General features: G+C 48.5%; 1 protein-coding gene across 4 annotated transcripts in view; it reads right to left on the bottom strand.

Moving 5' to 3' along the window:
* Window positions 1-22,703, bottom strand: part of LOC121291477 (discoidin domain-containing receptor 2-like) — a 169,023-nt gene that overhangs the window by 94,001 nt on the left and 52,319 nt on the right. For 3 of the 4 annotated variants that reach the window (XM_041212709.1, XM_041212708.1, XM_041212713.1), the window contains exon 2: window positions 3,195-3,320. In XM_041212709.1, coding sequence (XP_041068643.1) covers window positions 3,195-3,270 — 76 coding nt within the window. In that variant the 5' untranslated portion in view covers window positions 3,271-3,320. Of the gene's footprint in view, window positions 1-3,194; window positions 3,321-5,006; window positions 5,145-22,703 lie in introns of those variants that run through there. The other variant, XM_041212710.1, reaches the window with a different exon arrangement.

Genomic DNA, 22,703 nt, shown 5'->3' with positions numbered 1-22,703 from the left:
TGGACGAAAATTGGAAGAGAGAAAACTTGCAGGGCTATGGGGACAGGGCAGAGCAGTGGGGCTAACTGAATTGCTCGTGCAGTGAGCCAGCACAGACATGATGGGCTGAATGGCCTCCTTTTGCACTGTGATCATTCTGTGATTCGATAATATACATTTAATTAAAATTCTAAACTCTCCAGCCAGGGGGAAAAAAAAAACCTCTGAGTATCAAGACTTGTTAAGAATTTTATACCTTTCAATGAGGCCACTTCTTATTCTTCCTAAACTCCAGGGAATAGAGGCCCAGTCTCCTCAATCTCAACAGTGGAGCTTGCTGCTGTCCTCCCTGACTTAAGCGGATTAAGGGGGTTGTTTAATGAAATATCCCCCTTAGGGGCTTTGGTCGGTGGATTAGCACTAACTCCCGCTGGCTTCACAAAATCTCTCTGTCATGTGAGCAGCTTGTGAAGAGAGAGGCCTCCACTCACTGACCTCTTAAGATCAGCTGATGTCTCCCCCTCCCTCCCCCCCCACTTTGCCTTTCCCCATGGCTGTGGAATGCTGTGACGGGCTTTTGTGGAATGTGGAGCTAAGGATTAGATTATGGTCAAGTGAAGACAGCAGTAGCAACCTGCGGAGCCTTGCGGTAAAAGCCTTTCACTATGTTAGCCTCCAATTCCCAACACGCCCTCCCTTACCCCCTTCTCCCCCCCCCCACCCCCCCCAGCCCTTTTGAACTCCCAGCTCATTTGAAATCTGTGCGGGTCTCAACATGGGGGGGGGGGGGGGGGGGGGGGGGGTGAATGGGGGTAAAATTTGATCGAGGTGGTTAGAGTATGAAGGGCTTTGACGTATTAACTATGGAGAAGCTGTTTCCACTAGCAAGGGGGTCAGGAAACATTGTGCATGTATTTTAAAATAACTGACCAAACATTAAAAACCCAGAAAAGGAGGCAGGGAGACGTTTTAAGGCAATAAGTTGTCTTGAAATGCAACCATCTGCTTGGGTGGTCCAGGCAGATTCAACAATAACTCTGAAAAAAAAAAATAATTGAATAAATAATTTAAAAAGGGGTGCGAGGGGTGGGGGGGGGGCAACAGTTGTAGGGTATGGGGGAGAGAGGACAGAGGAGTGGCGCACTGATTGAGTAGCTCTTTCAAATAAGCCATCACAGGCACGATGGGCCGAATAGCCTCCTACTGTATGATTCTATGAATGCCTGCTACTTCCTCCTACTACCATGGTCATCAGAAACCTCACCGTACCACGGCACAAGGCACTGGTTTCCCCATCACCACTTTCCACTCACTTCCCTGAATCACAAGCCAATGATGTAATGAGTCACCGGGATTGAGAACCATCATGGTGCCTTTCCAAATAAAATCATGGCAGAGCTCTTAGGCCAACCTTCACCCCTCAACCAACATACATGAACAGAATAAATTACTCCCTTAGTACCTCAAAATGTTTAGGGCTCTATCTTAAACATACTCACCAACTGAGAATCCACAGCCCAGAGAATTCCAAAGAGTCACGAACCTTTGAGTAAAGAAATTTCTCCTCAGCTCAGTCCGAAATGGCCCACCCTTTAACCTGAGGCCAAGACCCGACGTTCCAGATTCCAGGGACAGGGGTAACATTTTCTCAGCATCGACTCTGACAAGACCCTTAAAAATTTTATGTTTCAAATCGGTCACCTCTCACTCTTCTAAACTCCAGGCCTAGTTTGCTCAGTCTCTCCTCACAGGACAATCCCCTCATTCCAGGATCTGCTCTAGTAAAACAAAAACAGAATTACCTGGAAAAACTCAGTAGGTCTGGCAGCATCGGCGGAGAAGAAAAGAGTTGACGTTTCGAGTCCTCATGACCCTTCAACAGAAATTGAGTTCGAGTCCCGGAAAGAGCTGAAATATAAGCTGGTTTAAGGTGTGTGTGTGGGGGGCGGAGAGATAGAGAGACAGAGAGGTGGAGGGGGGGGTGTGGTTGTAGGGACAAACAAGCAGTGATAGAAGCAGATCATCAAAAGATGTCAACGACAATAGTACAATAGAACACATAGGTGTTAAAGTTAAAGTTGGTGATATTATCTAAACGAATGTGCTAATTAAGAATGGATGGTAGGGCACTCAAGGTATAGCTCTAGTGGGGTTTTTTTTAATAATGGAAATAGGTGGGAAAAGGAAAATCTTTATAATTTATTGGAAAAAAAAAGGAAGGGGGAAACAGAAAGGGGGTGGGGATGGGGGAGGGAGCTCACGACCTAAAGTTGTTGAATTCAATATTCAGTCCGGAAGGCTGTAAAGTCCCTAGTCGGAAGATGAGGTGTTGTTCCGACTAGGGACTTTACAGCCTTCCGGACTGAATATTGAATTCAACAACTTTAGGTCGTGAGCTCCCTCTCCCATCCCCACCCCCTTTCTGTTTCCCCCTTCCCTTTTTTTTCCAATAAATTATAAAGATTTTCCTTTTCCCACCTATTTCCATTATTAAAAAAAAACCCACTAGAGCTATACCTTGAGTGCCCTACCATCCATTCTTAATTAGCACATTCGTTTAGATAATATCACCAACTTTAACACCTATGTGTTCTATTGTACTATTGTCGTTGACATCTTTTGATGATCTGCTTCTATCACTGCTTGTTTGTCCCTACAACCACACCCCCCCCCACCTCTCTGTCTCTCTATCTCTCCGCCCCCCCCACACACACCTTAAACCAGCTTATATTTCAACTCTTTCTTGGACTCGAACTCAAGTTCTGTCGAAGGGTCATGAGGACTCGAAACGTCAACTCTTTTCTTCTCCGCCGATGCTGCCAGAGCTACTGAGTTTTTCCAGGTAATTCTGTTTTTGTTTTGGATTTCCAGCATCCGCAGTTTTTTTGTTTTTATCTCTGCTCTAGTAAACCTTTGTTGCGCTCCCTCCAGGGGAAACTATATCCTTTCTTCAGTAAGGAGACCAAAACCGTGCACAGTACCCCCAAGGTGTGGCCCCTCCAACTGTAACACCACCAAACCCGTCACATCCCACTTGCTGTTGTGCAGTCTAGCTATCAACAGCACCTCGATGGAACAACATTGGGAGGAGAAGGGTCATTCACTGGCTGTGAGACCTGTGCAAACTGATAGCGTGAAGGAAATGCCGTTACATAGACGTGGAATCTTTCTTGCTCCTTTTGTGACAAGAGGCACCAGTGGCGACTAATACTTACCAAGATTCACCTGTGCTCCCGATGGACTGACGTTCATCCCCAGCAACAGGAGGAGGAAAGGCACTGTGGGCCCCATGATTCCAATGCAGTGCAGACTGGGCGGATTTTGTTAAGAGCTCCTCATTTCTGGAAGCAGAAGAAACATTCTTATTAGCAAAACAAAAATAAAAATACCTGGAAAAACTCAGCAGCTCTGACAGCATCTGCGGAGAGGAACACAGTTAACACTTTGAGTCCGTAGGACTCTTCAACAGAACTAAGTAGAAATAGAAGAGAGGTGAAATATAAACTGGTTTAATGGGGGGTAGAGCTGGATAGAGAGCCAGTGATAGGTGGAGATAGCCAAAAGATGGCATAGACAAAAGGACAAAGAGGTGTTGAAGGTGGTGATATTATCTAAGGAATGTGCTAATTAAGGGTAGAAAGCAGGACAAGCAAGGTACAGATAGCCCTAGTGGGGGTGGGGTGAAGGGAAGGGATCGAAATAGGCTAAAAGGTAGAGATAAGACAATGGATGGAAATACATTTAAAATAATGGAAATAAGTGGGAAAAGAAAAATCTATATAAATTATTGGGGAAAAAAGGGGGGGGGATTGGAAAGGGGGTGGGGATGGAGGGGAGAGTTCATGATCTAAAATTGTTGAACTCAATATTCAGTCTGGAAGCTGTAAAGTGCCTAGTCGGAAGATAAGGTGCTGTTCCTCCAGTTTGTGTTGAGCTTCACTGGAACATTGCAGCAGGCCAAGGATGGACATGTGGGCATGAGAGCAGGGTGGAGTGTTGAAATGGCAAGCGACAGGGAGGTCTGGGTCATGCTTGCGGACAGACCAAAGGTGTTCTGCAAAGCGGTCACCCAGTCTGCTTATTAACAATGTAGGCCATTTGACCTCCAAGCCCATTCTGTCACTCTGGTAGATTGCGGGGTGGGGGGGGGGGGGGGGGGGTGGTGGGGTGCATGGCAATTTTAACCTAACCTGCCTTTCTGAACCTGATGCAATGCCGGCTTCATACCCTGTTGAAAATGAACTCAAAGCTATATTGGGCATGACACTAAAACAGGTAACTGTGTACAATCCTGTGGGTCACCAGATCTGTCTCTCAACTTCCACATTACGGATCAAGCACTTTTTAAAAAAGACTGTCCCATTGAACATAAGTTTAAAAAAAAATGTGGTTTCTTTGACAGCCAGCTGATCTGCAACAGGCAGACAGGGTAAGGTATCCTAATTATAAAGAACCATTCAGGGACAAGTTTGAACTTCACTCATTAAGCTCAGCTTTGGGCGGTTCAGTCATTTCACTTCCCCTTGGCTGGCTGCAGCTCCCGAGAAAGTGGAAGTTGAAAATTTGGCTGCACCAGACTGGGTGCTCATTACATGATGAGCCAGATATGCCTGCTAAGATACATCAGACTTGCAAACTGTCCCAGGATAAATCTGACCAGAAATACTACACTGAGAAGTGTGACACGGGGTTGGGCGTGCATCACAGGAAGTGTGACAGCAAAAAAATAAAATCTTTTCTTCTTTCATGGGATGTGGGCATCGCTGGCAAGGCCAACATATGTTGCCCGTCCCTAATTGCCCTTGAACTGGGTAACTTGCTAGACCATTTCAGAGGGCAGTCACATGGAAGCCAGGCCAGGTAAGGACAGCAGATTTCCTTCCCTAACAGTCATGAGTGAGCCTCATGGGTTAAAAATTGCTGCCACGTTTCCTACCTTGCAAACAATTGGCTAAACTCTAAACGTGCTTTGTCAGCTGCAAGGTGCTCTGGTCATGAAAGGGTTGAACGAATGCAAATCTGCCTACCTTTCCCTCTTCAGACACCTGAGCAACAGACACACACGGAGGTAATTAACTAAGCGGCTGTGAAATTAAAGAGTTTGGGAACAATGAAGCATCAAATGAGTTGCGGAGCCTTTCATCGACCCCGGCGCTCCACTGAAAGCTCAGGATCAGAGATGAGCACAGACTCCCAGGCTCCACTCCCAATCCGTGGCTCCTCCTGTCAAACCTGCCCTTGGCTTGGAACGCTGCAGGGAATTTAGCAGGAACCGAACCGAGATTATTGGGAGGCATAGACAAATTCTTCTGTGGGATTGCCTTGAAGTCTCTAGGCTTCTGCACACCAATCATAATTTCACACACCCTTCACCTCAGCAAATGCAGCAGCCGACGGTGAGGAATGGGCTGACAAATAGTGGTCTTATCACTAAAATACAACCTCAATCTATTTCTCCTTGGCTACATTTTCTCTTCAATTAACTCCCTGTGGGAGGGCAGTAGCAGCAGCAGCCTGGTCAGTAGACAGCGGCACGACTTGAAGACGACTCTTAACTTTTGGATGTACTTTTCCCATGTGTGGTAGTTTTTAAACCCTCTGACAAGGAGTACCTTGGACAAAATGCTGCCTTAAAATACGTTCGAGTGGTGCTTTAGACACAGGGGAGATGATATGAAGGGAGACAGGAGGAGGCTAGTGTGGACCATAAATGCTGGTGTTGGTTGGTCGGCCTGAACCGTTTCTTTACTCCAAACACCAAATTCTAGGTTTAAAAGACAGTCGAAAGAAAGGAAGAGATAAATGTAGAAAATTGCTCTAAACTGAAATGAGAGAGCAGGACAAGGAGCTGCCAGGTTCAAGCTAAGAAAGCGTGAACGTAGGACAAATCAATAAATTCTTCACACAGGGGTGTTAAATCTTGATTTGGTGCAATAAATGAAAAATGTCCTGTTCCACAAGAATAGAAGCCGAGCAAAACCTGGTTAACTGGTCATTTGTTCCATTGTGGTAGGTGGTACAGACTAGCTGCTGCATTTGCCTACATTTTCCTTGCACGGGATATGGGCATCGCTGGCAAGGCCAGCATTTGTTGCCCATCCCTAACTTGCCCTTGAACTGGGTGCTACGCCATTTCAGTGGGCAGTTAGGATTCAACCACATTGCTACGGGTCTGGAGTCAGACCGGGTAAAGGATGACAGACTTCCTTCCCGAAAGGACATTAGTGAATCTGACAGGTTTTTATAACAATTGATGATAGTTGTCACAATCACCATTACTGAGACTAGCTTTCAATTCCAGATTTATTGATTGAATTTAAATTCCACCAGCTGCCGTGGTGGGATTTGAACCCGTTTTGCCAGAATGCTGGCCTGGGCCTCTGGATTACTAGTCCAGTGACATTACCACTACACCACCATCTCCCCAGAAGAAGTGATTCCAAGCACTTGAGCACAAACTCTTGGCTAACACACCAGGGCAGTGCTGAGGCAGTGCTGCACTGTTACCTTCTTACGGATGAGACATTATACCAGCGTCCCATCTGCCCTCTCAGGTTGGTCCTAAGAGTGGGGCAGTTCTCCCAGTGTCCTGGCCAATGTGTTTTTCCCTCAAATTTTATCACTAAAACTAAAACAGATGATCTGGTCATTGTCACAATACCATACATGGGACCTTACCGTGTGCAAATTAGCTATCTTGTGTCCTACATTGAGAGAGAGATCAGGAAAGCCCATGCCAATGTGTAAATGCTTTCCATTCCCTAACATTTACCAATTTGTGCACAGCAAGGTCCCATGGACAGCAATGAGATTGACACCACATAATCCGCTTTTAGTGACTTCGATCAGGGGTTAATATTCCTAATGTCACCAGGGCTAATGCCCGCTGCTCTACTTAAAATAGTACCATGGGGCCACCTGAGGGGGCAGTTAGAGTCTCCCTTCTAATATCTCAGTTGAAAGACGGCACCTTCTGCAGTGCAGCACTCCCTCAATACTGCACCTGGAGGGTCAGGCCTGGCTCTTTTTGTGCTCCAGTATCTCTGGAGTGGGACTCGAACTCGCAACCCCCTGACTCAAGAGGTGAGGGTACCACTCTCTCAGCCTTGGCTGGCACCAAAGGTTCCTGTGAAGATGTCGGATCGTCATGGAAAAAAAACCCAACTGGGTCGCCGATGTAGGGAAGGAAAACTGGTGTCCATGCCTTTGCGTGGCTGAGTCTTAACAGCCCTCTGTCGTGGCACCAGGCAAGATGTAAAAGTTGTATGCAGGCAATAAATGCAGGGCTTTGCCAGTGACACCCATAGCACCCCAGCTACCTCCCACCACCAACTGCCCCCCCCACGCCCCCAACCCCTCACTTCCCACCTCTCGCCCCACCCAGGAATTGATTTAATTGAAACTTGAACCCAGGGTTGCGGGCAGGCCAACCAGAAGACTCCCTTGACTCAACAACGGACAGCTGTAAAGTTACAGGTCCTGGCTGCTAACCAGCTGTTGTTACAAGAGAGAGTCCAGCTGGTGAGGATTACAAGCTGGGAGTGGCGGGGGTGGGCAGCGGTAAAAGAGCCCTTTCTGTAAATAAACTCTCAAGTGGAAAAGACTAAAGACTTGCACTTATATAGCAACTTTCACAACCTCAGGGCTTCCAAAGTGCTCAACAGCCAATGATTGAAGCCATTGTGAAGTGAAATCATTGTTGTGGTGTTAAAAAACACGATTGTCAATTTGCACAGAGCCAGGTCCCACCAACAGCAGTGAGATAATAAGCAGATGACTTTTTTTTTAAAAAAGTGATGTTCCTTGAGGGATAAATATTGTCCAGGACACTCGGGAGAACTCTTCCCTGCCCTTCTTTGGAATAGTGGTTATGGAATCTTCCACATCCACCTTAGGGGGCAGATAGGGCTTGGGTTTGACATCTTATTTGTAAAATGTCATCTGTGACAGTGCAGCCCTCCCTCAGTACTGCAGCGGGAGCATCAGCCTTGAGCCTCTGGAAGGGAAAAGCAACACGAGATCAGATCTGACATTTGCACCAAAGCTTCAGTTAAGTTTATCTGGTTGCTTCTCTCCCTCTCTCTGTTCTCCATCCCAAGAGGTCAACCTTTAAAATGAGTTTTGAGGATGGTGTTTGAAGCAGTTCTCTTAGCGCTGTGGGAGTGATCGAGCTGTGTGCCTGACTGAGAGATTCGCAGCCATGCCCCAACACGCTCCTCTAACATACATGTTCTTGAGGACCCAAAACCCTGCTACCTGTCTCCCAACTTGCACTGCGTCCTGTTCACCTACTAACCCCCCACATCCCCCCCCCACCCCCCCCCCCAACCCGGCCGTGTTCGCTGACCCACATTGGTTCCCAGTCGGGCAACATCACGATTTAAAAATTCTCATCCTCATTTTCAAATCCTTCCGTGGCCTCACCCCTCCCATCTCTGTAATCTCCTTCAGCCCCACAACCCACCGAGACATCGATGGTCCAATTGTGGCCTCTCAGGTGTCCCCAATTTTGATTGTTCCACCATCGGTGACCCTGCCTTCAGCTGCCTGGGCCCCAAGCTCTGGAATTCCTTCCCTAAACCTCTCTGCTGCCTCCCTTCTCCCCCTTAAGTCATTCCCTAAAACTTATACCTTTGACTTCCTGAACTAATACTTCCTGATGCGGCTCAGTGTCAAGTTTCATTTGATAATTGCTCCTGTGAAGCAGCCTGGGATGTCTCACCACATTGGAAACGCTATATAAATGCATATTATTTTTGTTAGAGCAGATCATCAATATATTTGCACTTTTCAGCCTTCCGGACTGAATATTGAGTTCAACAATTTTAGATCATGAACTCTCTCCTCCATCCCCACCCCCTTTCTGATCGCCCCTTTTTTCCCAAAAATTTATAGATTTTTCTTTTCCTACCTATTACCATTATTTTTAAATATATTTCCATCCATTGTTTTATCTCTACCTTTTAGCCTTTTTTGATTCCTTCACCCCACCCCCACTAGGGCTATCTGTACCTTGCTTGTCCTGCTTTCTACCCTTAATTAGCACATTCCTTAGATAATATCACCACCTTCAACACCTCTTTGTCCTTTTGTCTGTGACATCTTTTGGTTATCTCCACCTATCACTGGCCCTCTATCCAGCTCTACCTGTCCCACCCCCCGTGAAACCAGTTTATATTTCACCTCTCTTCTATTTTTACTCAGTTCTGTTGAAGGGTCATTCGGACTCGAAACGTTAACTGTGCTCCACTCCGCAGATGCTGCCAGACCTGCTGAGTTTTTCCAGGTATTTTTGTTTTTGTTTTGTGATCAATATATCTGCATTTGGAGCTTTATTGCCCTAGGACTAACCCTGTCGCTGCCAGAGGGCCTGGGAATTAACCCTGTGACTGCTTGGGGAGATGATCACATAGTGGCATTGTAATAGGACTGGTAATCCAGAAGCCCAAACTAATGTTTGGGGTGCATGGGTTCAAATCCCACCATGGCAGCTGGAATTTAAAGCTAGTCTCAGTAATGGCATCCATGAAACTATCATCGATTGTCATAAAAACCCATCTGGTTCACTCATGCCCTTTAGGGAAGGAAATCTGCCGTCCTTGCCTGGTCTGGCCTACCTGTGACTCCAGGCCCACAGCAACATGGTTGACTCGTAAATAGCCTCTGAAATGGCCAAGCAAGCCACTCAGTTCAAGGGCAATTAGGGGTGGGCAACAAATGCTGGCCTTGCCAGCGATGCTCACATCCCATGAAAGAATAAACAAAATATTGCCAGAGCTTTAATGGAATTAATCCAGCAGCCATCAAGGATCTTGGGGTTTAACTTTGGGATGCTGACACCTGGAGTGACAGCAGCTTACGTTTTTACCAGGTCTTCATCGGGAGACCAGTGAAAACCCTGCCCCAGCACCCCCTCCCTTCTCTTCGCCCACACAGGAATCAGCGTAACTGGTTGTTCATACCAGCCACGCATCATAGGAACAGGAGTAGGCCATTCAGCCCATCGAGCCTGCTGTATCATTCAATTAAATCATGGCTGATCATCTACCTCAACACCATTTTCCCACGCTATCTCCAGATCCCTTGATGTCACTGTCGATTTCTGTCTAGAACATACTCAATGATTGAGTTGCCACAGCCCTCTGGGACAAGAGAATTCCAAAGATTCACCACCCTCCGAGTGTGGACGTTCCCCCTCACCTCAGTCTTAAATTGCCTGCCTCTTATTTCTAGACCATGTCCCTTGGTTCTTGACTCCCCAGCCAGGGAGAGCATCCCATCTACATCTACCCTGTCACGCCCCGAAAGAATTGTGTACGTTTCAACGTGATCACCTCTCTTTCTTTGAAACTCTGGGGAATACAGGCCCAGTTTCCTCAATCCCTCCTTGTTAGTCAATCCAGCTATCCCAGGGATTAGTCTGGTGAACTTCCATTGCACTCCCACTATGGCAAGTCTATCCACCCTTAGATAAGGAAGCGCTGTCACCTCGGGGTCAGAAAATTGGGGGCTCAGGTCCCACTGCAGAGGCTTGAGCGCAAAGCTCAGGCTAACACTCCCAGTGCTGCACTGTCAGAGGTGCTGGTTTCCAGGTGAGACATTAAAACGAGGTCCCATCTGATCTCTCAGATGGAAAAGATTCCACTGCTACTACTTTGAAAAAAAAAGAGCAGTGGCGTTCTCCTTGGCGTCCGGGCCTAATTTCATCCCTCGTTTCCAACTTCACTAAAACTGATGATGTGGGCATCATCACACTGCTGTTTGAGGGAGCTTGTTGCTGCGTTTCCTATATTACAACAATGGCTCCACTTCAAAAGCACTAGAGTTTATTTCTGAAGGGATAGAATTGAAAAATAGAGAACGAGATATGCTTAACTCGCAATGAACCTTGCGAGAACGATATGTAATGCTGGTCGCCACGTTGAAGGAGAAACTAGAAGCACAGGACAGGGTGCAAAAGCTTGACAAGGATGATACCAGAACTGTGAGGTTATACCTTTGGGGGAAGGATGAACAGGCTGGGACTCTTGAAAACAAGAGGCTTGCGAGTGACCCAATTAAGCTCTTTAAAATCGTGAAATATTTCGATAGAGCAGACACAGAGAGCGTGGTGAGCAGTGAAGCTAAGGGCTATCATTATAAGTCAGTCACAAAGAAATCAAATAGGGAATTCAGGAGAAACTTATTTTTTATTATTCGTTCATGGGATGTGGGTGTCACAGGCTTGGTCAGCGTTTATTGTCCATCCCTAATTGCCCATGCTTAGAGGGCATTTAAGAGTCAACCACATTGCTGTGGGTCTGGGGTCACACGGAGGCCAGACCAGGTAAGGACAGCAGATTTCCTTTCCTAAAGGACATTAGTGAACCAGATGGGTTAAACTGCTTTGCCCAGAGAGTAGAAAAATAGGAAATAGGAGGAGTAGGCTATTCGGCCCTTCAAGCCTGCTCCATCATTCAATATGATCATAGCTGATCCTCTACCACAATGCCGCACTCCCACGCTCTCCCCATACCCCTCGACACCTTAAGAGTCCAGAAATCTATTTCCTTCTTAAATATATTCGGTGACTTGGCCTCCACAGCCTTCTGTGGTAGAGAATTCCACAGGTTCACCACCCTCTGAGTGAAAAAGTTTCTCCTCATCTCAGTCCTAAATGGCCTACCCCGTATCCTGAGACTGTGACCCCTTGTTCCAGACCCCCCCAGCCAGAGGAAACATCATCCCTACATCCAGTCTGTCCATCCCGGTCAGAATTTTATACATTTCAATGAGATCCCCTCTCATTCTTCTAAACTCCAGTGAATACAGAGCTAGCTGGCCCAATCTCTCCTCATACGATAATCTTGCCATCCCTGGAATCAGTCTGGAGAACCTTCGCTGCACTCCCTCTACGGTAAGTCTATCCTCTCTTAGGTAAGGAGACCAAAACTGCACACAATACTCCAGGGGTGGTCTCACCAAGGCCCTGTACAGCTGCAGTAAGACATCTTTGCTCCTGTACTCAAGTCCTCAGAGTGGTGAGAATTTGGAACTCACTACCACAGGGAGTGGTGGAGGCGAATAATTTAAGGGGAAGTTGGATAAACACGAGGGGGAGAAGGGAATACCAGAGTTATGCAGACACGAGAAGGTATGGGAGGAGGCTCAAGTGGAATATAAATGCCAGCATGGACTGGTTGGGCTGAATGGCCTGTTTATGTGCTGTACATTCCATTTAATTCCATGTTGTACTTTATTTGCTGTAAAGCACGATGAGACAAGTTGAGGTAGCGAAAGCTGTTACATGAAAACAAGTCTCTCTCGCTTTCTTTTGCGGCCAATTTCCCACTGAAAGTATAGCGAGCGACCCAGCCACATTCCAGGGCCACCTGTCCCCCCCACCCTGGGAAAATTAAGGAGGCGATTTCTCCTGTTTGTAAGATCGCCTGGGCACAGCGAATGCAGAAAGATGGTGCAAATGGCCAATATCGAACCGGCAGCCTGATTTAGATTGAATCATGGGATGATACAGCACAGGAGGGGGCCATTCAGCCTTTTGTGTCCCTGTGATGGGGGAGGGTGGGACGTAAACTGGGCCTGCCAATTTGCTATCACCCATTTTACACTCTTGAACCAAATCAATGGAGAAAAACATGGAGTGGGCTGTTAAATTGGGGTTGCTGAGTCATGACCGCCCATTTGCATAGGCACCATTCACCTACCACCCTCCACCCCCCACCCCCCCGTTGCCTCCTGTTAATAAGGATTGTGGCAACTTTTCAGTACCTTGCCCTATTCAATCCTGTCTGGGCCTGGACATTGAGTCACAACGGGCTAAAGGCAATCGAAAGCCTGCCTCAAACAATCCAAATCCACTTTGAGCAACAAATGGAAATGATGCACAGGGACAAAGAAAGGAATCCTTACCCTCGGAACTCAATGTACCGCGTGGACTGCAGCAGTTCAAGGAGGCAGCTCACCACCACCTTCTCAAGGGCAATTAGGGATGGGCAATAAACGCTGGCCTGGTCAGCGATGCCCACATTGCATTAATAATTTTTTTTTAAAAACCCATAACCACAACATGTCGGGTAGTCCTGACCACACTGATCACATTAGCGTGTACATTTACAGAGCGAGCAATCCTTACCCTGCTGAACAGGCGTCCACTCCGTACAGCTAAGGCACTGGATGGTTCTGACCACACTGAACAAACCCATTTACTTTGTACTGCTACCCAGAGGGAGGAAAACTGTCGCCCTGGTGAATGAACAGCCTAAAGGAGTACTTCTTACCCTGGCTGCACCAACAGTAACTCTGTGGCCTCATTCACACTGCCTGGAAGCAGTGAGTGGCTTCTTCCCCTTTTGAATAAACAACAAGGGCGCCCTTTTAGAAAACAATGGACTCCAAGCAAATTCGACCCCTGGCACTTTGCCCCGTCTTTCTCCATCAGGCAAAACATATGAGACAGAAGAGCCTCTGGAGTGTGTGTGGGTGTGCATGTGTGTGTGTGTGTGTATAATTTCAGCGCTGAAAGAGTTAAAGCAAAGCTCTGGACAGGTGCAGGCTGAATGGAAATGAATAGGTTTGGCCGGGATTGAACAGTGAGCTTTGTGCTGGCTTTTGCCTTCCAGCACCAGCTGCCTCTAAGCCGAGAGAGCTCGCTCTCGTTTATTCTGGGAACAGAAGTCTCTTATTGTTATCTTCCTGGATGAGCTCTGGTGTTCCTTGTTATTGTCCAGAATCAGCGCAGCGATGGGAATCATCTTCCCAAACAGTGCAAACCGAACAAGTGTGGGGGAGGACAAAAGATAAAAATAACCACAGCGGAGCTTTGCAAAGTGGGGAGGGGCCAAACTGAGACTTAATTGTACTTGCACAGCCAGGTCTGTGGGTGTGCTGGCAGAGGCAACCTGATCCAAGCAGCAAAACCCACCTACCTGAGGTATTCACTCCTTCGCCAGCCTCTGCGCTGCGGGACACCCACTCACTTTCAATATCCCACGGTTATATCTGGTTAGATGCTCATTCGGAGATCAGACCAACGGGCTTACATTTCTGTAAGCCTTTCACAGCCACTGGACGTCCCAAAGCATTTCACAACCAATGAAGTGCTTCTTTTGGGGTGGTTGGGGTGGAGAGTGTCCTCACTGTTGTAACATAGGAAAACCCACCCAGAGGCACAGCAAGCTCCCACAAAGAGAAATTTGAAAGGAAGGACAAAATTTTTTTTTTTTTTTAACAAGTAATTTTGACCACAACACCAGCAAGGACTCTAAATTAGAAGCAAAGTTAGAAGCCGATGACGGAAATGAAAACAGAAAGTGCTGGAAATAAGTCAGCAGGTCTGGCAGCATCCGTGGCGAGAGAAGCAAAGCCAACATTTCGAGTCCAATATGACTCCTCTGAAGGAAGGCAGAAGTGTGAAGGGTTTCGTGTCATTGAAAAAGGGGAGGGGAGGAAGAACAGAAGGGAAGGTCTGGCATAGGGTAGAGGGCAGGAGAGATTAAATGACAAAACTGTCATAGAAGAAAAGGCGAAGGGAGTGGTAATGGTTGTAGTAAAGAAACAAAGTATTGGTCCAGAGTGAGTGTGAATGGCAGAATAATGAACAGCCCTGTCCGAAAGCAAAAACGTGAAAAACAAGATTCAAACCAGCACACGGCAAAAAAAAAAGGTATCAAAATGGCGGACAGGATTTGTGCCCCGAAATTATTGAGCTCCATATTGAGTCCAGAGAAGTGCCTAATCGGAAGGTGAGGTGCTGTTCCTCCAACTCGAGTTGGGCTCCACTGGAACATTGCAGCTGACTGAGGACAGAAATAAGAGCAAGCGGCTGAATTGAAATAGCGAGCAACCAGGAAGAACTCCCCTGCTCTTCTTCAAAACAGTGGCTAAGGGATCTTTTGTGCTCACCTGAGGGCCTCAGTTTAGGTCAACACCTTTAAAGATGGTGCCCCCAACAGTGCAGCACTGCCTCAGAACTGCACCCGAGCGTGACCCTGGATTTTTGTGCTCAAGGAGCAAAGCCTGAAAGCACAACTCTCAGACTCGAGGAGGTGAGAGTGCTACCAACTGCACCTCTACAGCTGACACCTTTCCGAGTTCCGGCCAGCTGACCAACATTCCTCGGTGAACAACCTCAGCACCGGCAGCACCGCTGACATTTGCCATGTTGGTTTGTTAGCCAAGGATTGATAGGATTCCAGCTCATCACCGTGGCAATGCAGCCACTCCCCCCAACGCATACCAACATCCCTCCCTCTGCTCCCAATCTAGGGAGGGCTGCGGCTCAGTATTTCCCTCAGGGCCTGAGGGGGACAACGGGGCAGACGTTAACGGGAGGGGTGCAGGGGCTGCCGTCCTGATGCACCCCCTCCTCCTGCCCACTTAAAATAATAGTATTTACATCATAGGAAAGGGCCATTCAGCCCAACATGTCTGTGCCAGTCCTGTTGCTCCACATAAGCCTCCCCCATCCCTACTTTCATCTCAGCCCATCAGCAAATCTTTATATGTCTTCCTCCCTCATGTACTTATATAGCTTCCCTTTAAATGCAACTAGGCTACTCACTTCAACTGCTCTCCATTCTCACCAGTTTCTGGGTAAAGAGGTTTCTCCTGAATTTCCTATGGGATTTATCAGCGACTATCTTATTTTCATGGACCCTCACTCCCGCCACACTCCCCGGCCAATTCGCTCTTCTCCACGGGCGGAAACAACGTCCCTACATCTGCTACATTGAACCCCTTCGTAATTTTATCAGGTCACCCCTCGGTCTTCTCTTTAGTGAAGTCAAGAGCTCCACAGCCTGTTCAATCGTTCCTGATTGGTATCATCCTTGTGAATTTTTTTTCCCTCAGGCATCCTTCTCCACTGCCTGCAGATTCCTTTTATTAATAAAAGGAGACCAGACCTGTTCACAAGTCTTTGAAAGGCTGGAGGGGGGGGGGGTTGGTGGTGGGGGGGGGGTTCTAAGTTGCCACAGCAATTTGCATAGCCTGTTCCCATTCCAGCTCGAAAGCGGTCGGGCATCTTCTGCAGCATCACCTGGTGTCATCAAGGAGCACTTCACCAAACCACGGAAACAAACAGGACAGGAGGATCATGGAGCAGACATCTGTCAGCAGTTTCTCCTCTCCACACATCAGCTATCAAAGTCCCTTTGAAGTACATTATTACCAAAATGTTTCACCAGAGTCTCATTAACTCCCTATATGTCACCTGGATCATAGCTTGAACCCGCAGCTGTGGTTGCACAGATTCACGAAGGCGTCACTGATGGGACAGCGAACCATCTGCCTCCCTTGGGGTGAACGCAAAACCCCCTGAAGCTTTTTGTTTCAAAGGAGGGAAGAGGGGAGTTTGCTCCATTTGCCCTGGCTGATATTTATCCCTCAAACAGGCGACCTGCTCACGATCACATTGCTGTTTATGGGATCTTGCTGTGCACAAATTAGCCCCCGCATTTCCAACATGGCGACGGACGCTACAATTCAGGAATACCTCATTGGCTGCGAAGTGCTTTAGGACATCCTGAGGTTGTGAAAGGCTGCTGCTCTTTCTTTCTTTTTCTTCATTCTCTCTCTCTCTCCCTCTCACACACACCCTCTTTCTTCATTTCTATTTTTCCTCTTTCTTCCTGTCTCCTTCCTTTCTTTCATTTAAACTTGCTGAAGACTGCACCCCCCCACCCCGTGTAACGCCATCGTGTGTATTTGGGATTGTTACAGGTGCAGGTAGTTCCAGTTTAATTCACAGTTTGTGTTGCTCAGGGTGCTCACAGTACAAAGGACCCTTCACGAGAGCTGACATCACTGCATGACTCACACCAGCCTGTTCTCAGCACCATTCAGTAAGAAATTATCAAGCCGGGACCACGTGAGGGTGACTTCAGTAACTGGCACCTGTGAATCAGTGCCTTTTGCACACAGTGCCCCTTAAAAAACATTTCTTTGTTTCCCATCAGGCTGATGATTTCACTGCTTGACAGTCTTATTAAAAGACACAGAGAATGAACGATAGAGAGTGAAAGGGATTTAGATAGGAAGCTCCTGTCCCAGAGAGGGGGAAAGGACTGTGTCTGGCTCACTGACCCGCCCAGTCCCAGAGGGGGAAGGGACTGTGTCTGACCCACTGTCCCATCCAGTCCCAGAGGGGGAAAGGACTGTGTCTGACCCGCTGTCCCATCCAGTCCCAGAGGGGGAACCTACCAGAATTTGCTATAATTGTAATAGAAACGTCAGAAAACGCTTGACAGGTTCTAAAAAGGACCAGGTGGTGAGACCAAAATAAACCTCATGCGGCAATTGAGGTTAATATGTCACTCCATTATAACATTTAAGTAAATACTGTAGGGATATGTCAAGTCCAGCGTTGCTGGGTCAATTGCAGCTTCCGAGATTGAGATCGAAAGATTTTTGTTTAATGAGGCTGATAAGAGATATAGAGCAAAGGTGGAAAAGTGGAGCTGAGGAGCAGGTCACATCAGGGCAGACCTGAGGGAGCTCCTTCAGACTTCTAAATTTGCTCTCTCTGTGATACTCAGTCAGCTGGCTGGGAGTTAGGCCCGATGGAGCTTAAATTATTTTCCACTCGGTAGAAACGTCTCAGCAAAGCTCCATCGAAACAGAAATATTTGATCTTGGAAAAGTTCATTATTTTACTGCTGCCGCCCAGTGTGACCTCAGAGAGCACAAGGACACAGGCGGCTGACAAACTTTCTGTTGCTATGGCAACAGCCAGGCTCCAAAGCCCTGTCTATTAATTTGGTTTACAAGGTCCTCATTACCGACTGAATGGGGGCTGGGCGGCCGGGGGGGCGGGGTGGGGGGAGAGAAACACAGCTGCCACTTAAAAATTAAACGTTAAATTCATTAAAAAAGTGAGACAATTCAAGGCCATTCACCAACGTTGAGCAAATAAGGCATTCTTTTATCACTTGAGGATTGTTTACTCACATTGTGAACTATTCATAAACATGCAGCAACTAATTTAGAGTTAAGCTCTTTTGAGGTGGCTCTAGTCAGGTTGCTATCCGCTCCATTTTGGTTGGAAATATAAGTAACACGTTAGAGATTCCTGGGCACCTTGGGAAGCCCATCTTTTTCTCTACTTTTGTGCCTTGCGTTGCTGAGGAATTAATTATTAATCTACTCTGTCAATATTGATGTTAGCAAACCTCCGACCTCAACCTCAATCCCCCCCACCCCACACGGTATTATGTTACTGTCCTCAATCCCACCCCGCACCCCCACCCCACCCCACACGGTATTCTGTTACTGTCCTCAAACCCACCCCGCACCCCCACCCCACATGGTATTCTGTTACTGTCCTCAATCCCACCCCGCACCCCCACCCCACATGGTATTCTGTTACTGTCCTCAATCCCACCCCGCACCCCCACCCCACATGGTATTCTGTTACTGTCCTCAACCCCACCCCGCACCCCCACCCCACATGGTATTCTGTTACTGTCCTCCATTTCTTCAGATTGAGGGAATTGTAAAGTTTGGGGGAGCAGGGCAAACTTCATGAGTAATTCCGAGGGTTCCACCGAGGGAGTGCCACTGTATCACGGGTGCCCGTATTTTGGATGAGGTGTTAAACTAAGGCCCCCGTCTGCCTTGTCAGATGGAAGTGAAAGATCTCATGGCCGCTATATCAAAGAGGAAGACCAGAGTTCTGCCCGGCATCATGGGCCGTTACTTATCCCTCAACCAACATCATTAAAAATAATTATTTCATTTTCGCTGCTTGAGGGATCTTCCTGTGTGCGAATTGGCTGCTGCACATCCTTAATATGCAACGACCCTTCAAAAGTACTTAATTGGCTGGAAGACGCTTTGGGATATACCCACATCATCATGAAGACCACCCATTCCCACCTCCGTACCATCACTCCACTTCGTCCCATCAGCTTTATCTGTCAGTCCATGACTTAGTTACTTTCAGACTCAGTTATTCCAATGCCCGCCCTAGCTGATGGCCCAAATTTGACCCTCTGTAAACTAGCGCTCTTCCAAAACTCTGCTGCCCATATCCTAACTCACAGCGAGTCCCACTGACCTGTCACCCCCGTGTTCGCTGATTTACATTGGCTCCTGGCCAAGCCAATGGTTTGATTTTAAAATTTGCACCCTGGTTTTCTAACCGAATCCCTCTGTGGCCTCGCTCCTCCCCATCTCTGTAAATCGACAGCCCCACAACCCTCTGAGATATCCTCACTCCTCTAACTCTGGCCTCCAGCATTTGTGGCCGTGCCTTCAGTTGCCTGGGCCCCAAGGCCTGGAATACCCTCTTGACACCTCTCTGCCTCTCCATCTCCCTTTCCTCCTTATAAACCTACCTCACTGACCAAGCTTTTGGTCATCTGGCCTAATGTCTCTCTTGTGTTGCTCGGTGTCATTCCTTGTCTTATAATGCTCCGGTGAAGCGCCTTGGGGATGTTTCAGTGCATGAAAGGCGCCATGTAAAGATAAAAGTTGTTGTTGTTGCTGGGATGCCCTGAGGCTGTGGAAGTTGCTCTGTGAATACAAATCTTTCCCTTTTCCCCACCAAAAGTCCCGTTGCTGGATCAATAGCTGAACTCTGAAGATGCTGTTTCACTGCTGCACTGCAGGGAATGCAGCAGCTGACTGGTGCACAGCAAGATCCCGCAAGCAGCCATGTGAAAATAAGGCAGATGATAAAAGGCTGGTACCTCTGACACTGCAGCGCTCCTTCGATGCTGGCACTGGAAGTGCCAGGCTGAATTTTGTACTCTCAGGCTGGGACAAGAACCCATGACCTGCTGAGTCAGCAGGGAACTGGCTAGCCACTGGCCCTTGGCTGGCCGTGTGGTCTACAAAGGTACCACTCCATCCTCCCTGCGCTGACAAAATCATTCTGCAAGAGCTATTGTTCAACCTGAAGCCGAGTCCGGCTCTTTCGTAAATGACTTCATTCTGATAATGGCAAGGTGAAAGAGCCCAAAACTGTTCATGATAAAAGCAATAATACAAAAGCCAAGACTTATGCAAACAAACTCATTAAGATGGACTGAGCCATGTGAAAACAAACTGGCACCGAGTATATAATCCCTCTCCACTTGAACAAGTGGTGCAGTGTCTCAACCTGGCAGGCAAAGATATGGGCGAGCAGGTTACATTCACCCCTCCGCCTCACATCCCCCTCCCACTCCACAGGGAACAGGCTGCCCAGTGTCTGACTGTGAATGGGGGGAGAAGTGGGTGAGAGGGTTAATCCCCTTCACTGGGAACAGGCTGCCCAGTGTCTGACTGTGAATGGGGGGAGAAGTGGGTGACAGTGTTAATCCCCTTCACTGGGAACAGGCTGCCCAGTGTCTGACTGTGAATGGGGGGAGAAGTGGGTGAGAGGGTTAATCCCCTTCACTGGGAACAGGCTGCCCAGTGTCTGACTGTGAATGGGGGAGAGGTGGATGAGAGGGTTAATCGCTCCCAATGGGAACAGGCTGCCCAGTGTCTGACTGTGAATGGGGGAGAGGTGGATGAGAGGGTTAATCACTCCCAATGGGAACAGGCTGCTCCCCGGTAAATGGGAAGCGGCGTGGGAAGAACTGAAGGAGAACATAATGAAGCTGCTGATTCCCTGACTGGTTATGGGCAGGTTGTCAAACTTGGAGCTAGCTTAAACCAGGTTGCCTTGATTGGCACAGTCAAGGGGATCGAGTTGCTAAGCAGCTGAGTTGATTGGGCTTGTTTTCTGATCTGGCATGCTCAGAACAGTCCTGACACGACTAAGAAATCTATGAAAAACAAGGATTTGGGAAAAGGAAGCCAAAAAAAAATACAAAAAAGGTCCACAGTGCCAGCTTTTTCACTGGGAACTGGAGAACTGAGGTCCTTCATTCTCCTGGAAAACTCTGGGAGAACGAGCGGACAAAATCAAAAAGGCTGATTCATGCAGAATCGTGGTACTTCCCTATGGTGTTTCTGGTGAGAACGAAGGAAAGACTTGCATTTTAATAGCGTTTTTTATGACCCGAGGATAACCCCCAGGCACTTTACAGCCAATGCAGCACCTTCTGAAACGCAGCTATTGTTGTATTGTGGCAGTCAATTTGCTTTTAGTTATCTTTTTAGAGTGACAAACATTGGCCAGGGCACAGGGAAGAACTCCACCCCTTCTCTTCTTCAAATCAGCAGCCGCAGGGCAGCTGGATTTTCATTGCAACTGAGCAGCCATTGGTCTAACATCTCTTCCGAGAGATGATACCTCGGACAGTGCAGCACTCCCCCAGTACCACACTAGAGTGCCACTGCCGTTGGCCTCCCTTCACCATGCCTTGCTTGCTCCAAGCATACCCCCCACCATTGCCCTAGCTTGTAGAAACTGCACCTGTCCTTCTGATTTCCACCGGTCTGAGAGACCCACAAATATTTTCCACAACGCAGGTGTTGTTGGGCCCACATTTCCTGGGGCCCAGTGGCCTGGGAGAGAAGCCTGCGAACCTAGGCCTCACTGCTGTTCTTCCAGCTGCCGACGCCAACAGACGGTGATTTGCTGGCAACACGCCCGATATGCTCAAACAAATGCCGGCGGGAGAGAAAATCCTAAAGTAGTAGCTGTAATAGAGCAAAACGCCGCAAGGCACTCCGCAGGTTCATTGTCAAAATTGACAACGAGCAGAGGCTCTGCTCCCATCAGCAAGTTTCCTGTGGGCTTCTTAAACTTCACTCAAAATGATTTCAACCTGAGGCGGACAGGTTTGTTTGCTTTCTTGCTCCGAGGCTGAGTCTCCAGGGGTGCTCAGCCTTGCCAAGTTGTGCCTTTGATCCCTTGTTCTTGCAGAGGTGCTAAATCTCGCTGTGTTCTCATGAATCTCACTCCTCCTCGGCCATCTCTGCAGCCTCATGGAATATGCTTTGGATCTTCGCTAGCTACCACCAGCAGTGTCACCCTCGCCTCCAAGTCAAAGTTGTGGGTTCAAGTCCTGCTCCAGAGACTTGAGCACAAAAGACCACTGAATGAGTGCCATACCCACCAAAGAGGGTGGGGGGCGGCGCTGGGGGAGTGCCGCACTGTCAGGGGAGGGAGAACGTGGCACTGGGGGAGTGCCGCACCATCCGAGAGGGGTCACGGCGCTGGGGAGTGCCGCACTGTCCGAGGGGGCACGGTGCAGTGCTAGGGGAGTGCCGCACTGTCCGAGGGGGGGGGCAGGGCGCGGTGCTGGTGGAGTGCCACACCGTCCAAGGGGGGGGCAAGGTGCGGTGCTGGGGGAGTGCCGCACCGTCCGAGGGGGGGGCAAGGTGCGGTGCTGGGGGAGTGCCGCACCGTCCGAGGGGGGGGCAAGGTGCGGTGCTGGGGGAGTGCCGCACCGTCCGGGAGGCGGGGGTGGGGGGGGAGCGGTGGGGGTTCAGTGCTGGAGGAGTGCCGCACCGTCCGAGGGGGGGGCAAGGTGCGGTGCCGGGGGAGTGCCGCACCGTCCGAGGGAGGTTCGGTGCTGGGGGAGTGCCACAACGTCCGAGGGGGGGTTCAGTGCTGGAGGAGTGCCGCACCGTCCGAGGGGGGGTTCGGTGCTGGGGGAGTGCCACAACGTCCGAGGGGGGGTTCAGTGCTGGGGGAGCGCCACACCGTAGGAGGTGCCTTTCTACAGAAGGGACAATAAACTGAGGCTCCATCTTCCCCCTCAGGGAGAATTCCATGAAGATTCAAAGAAGAGCAGGTGAGTTCTGCTCACTGGGCCAATTATTTATCCCTCAAATCGACATCACAG

Source organism: Carcharodon carcharias, chromosome 19 (genome assembly GCF_017639515.1).
Source record: "Carcharodon carcharias isolate sCarCar2 chromosome 19, sCarCar2.pri, whole genome shotgun sequence".
NCBI lineage: Eukaryota > Metazoa > Chordata > Chondrichthyes > Lamniformes > Lamnidae > Carcharodon > Carcharodon carcharias.
Note: the sequence above shows the minus strand (reverse complement) of the source record. Positions and strands in the feature narration are given on the sequence as shown.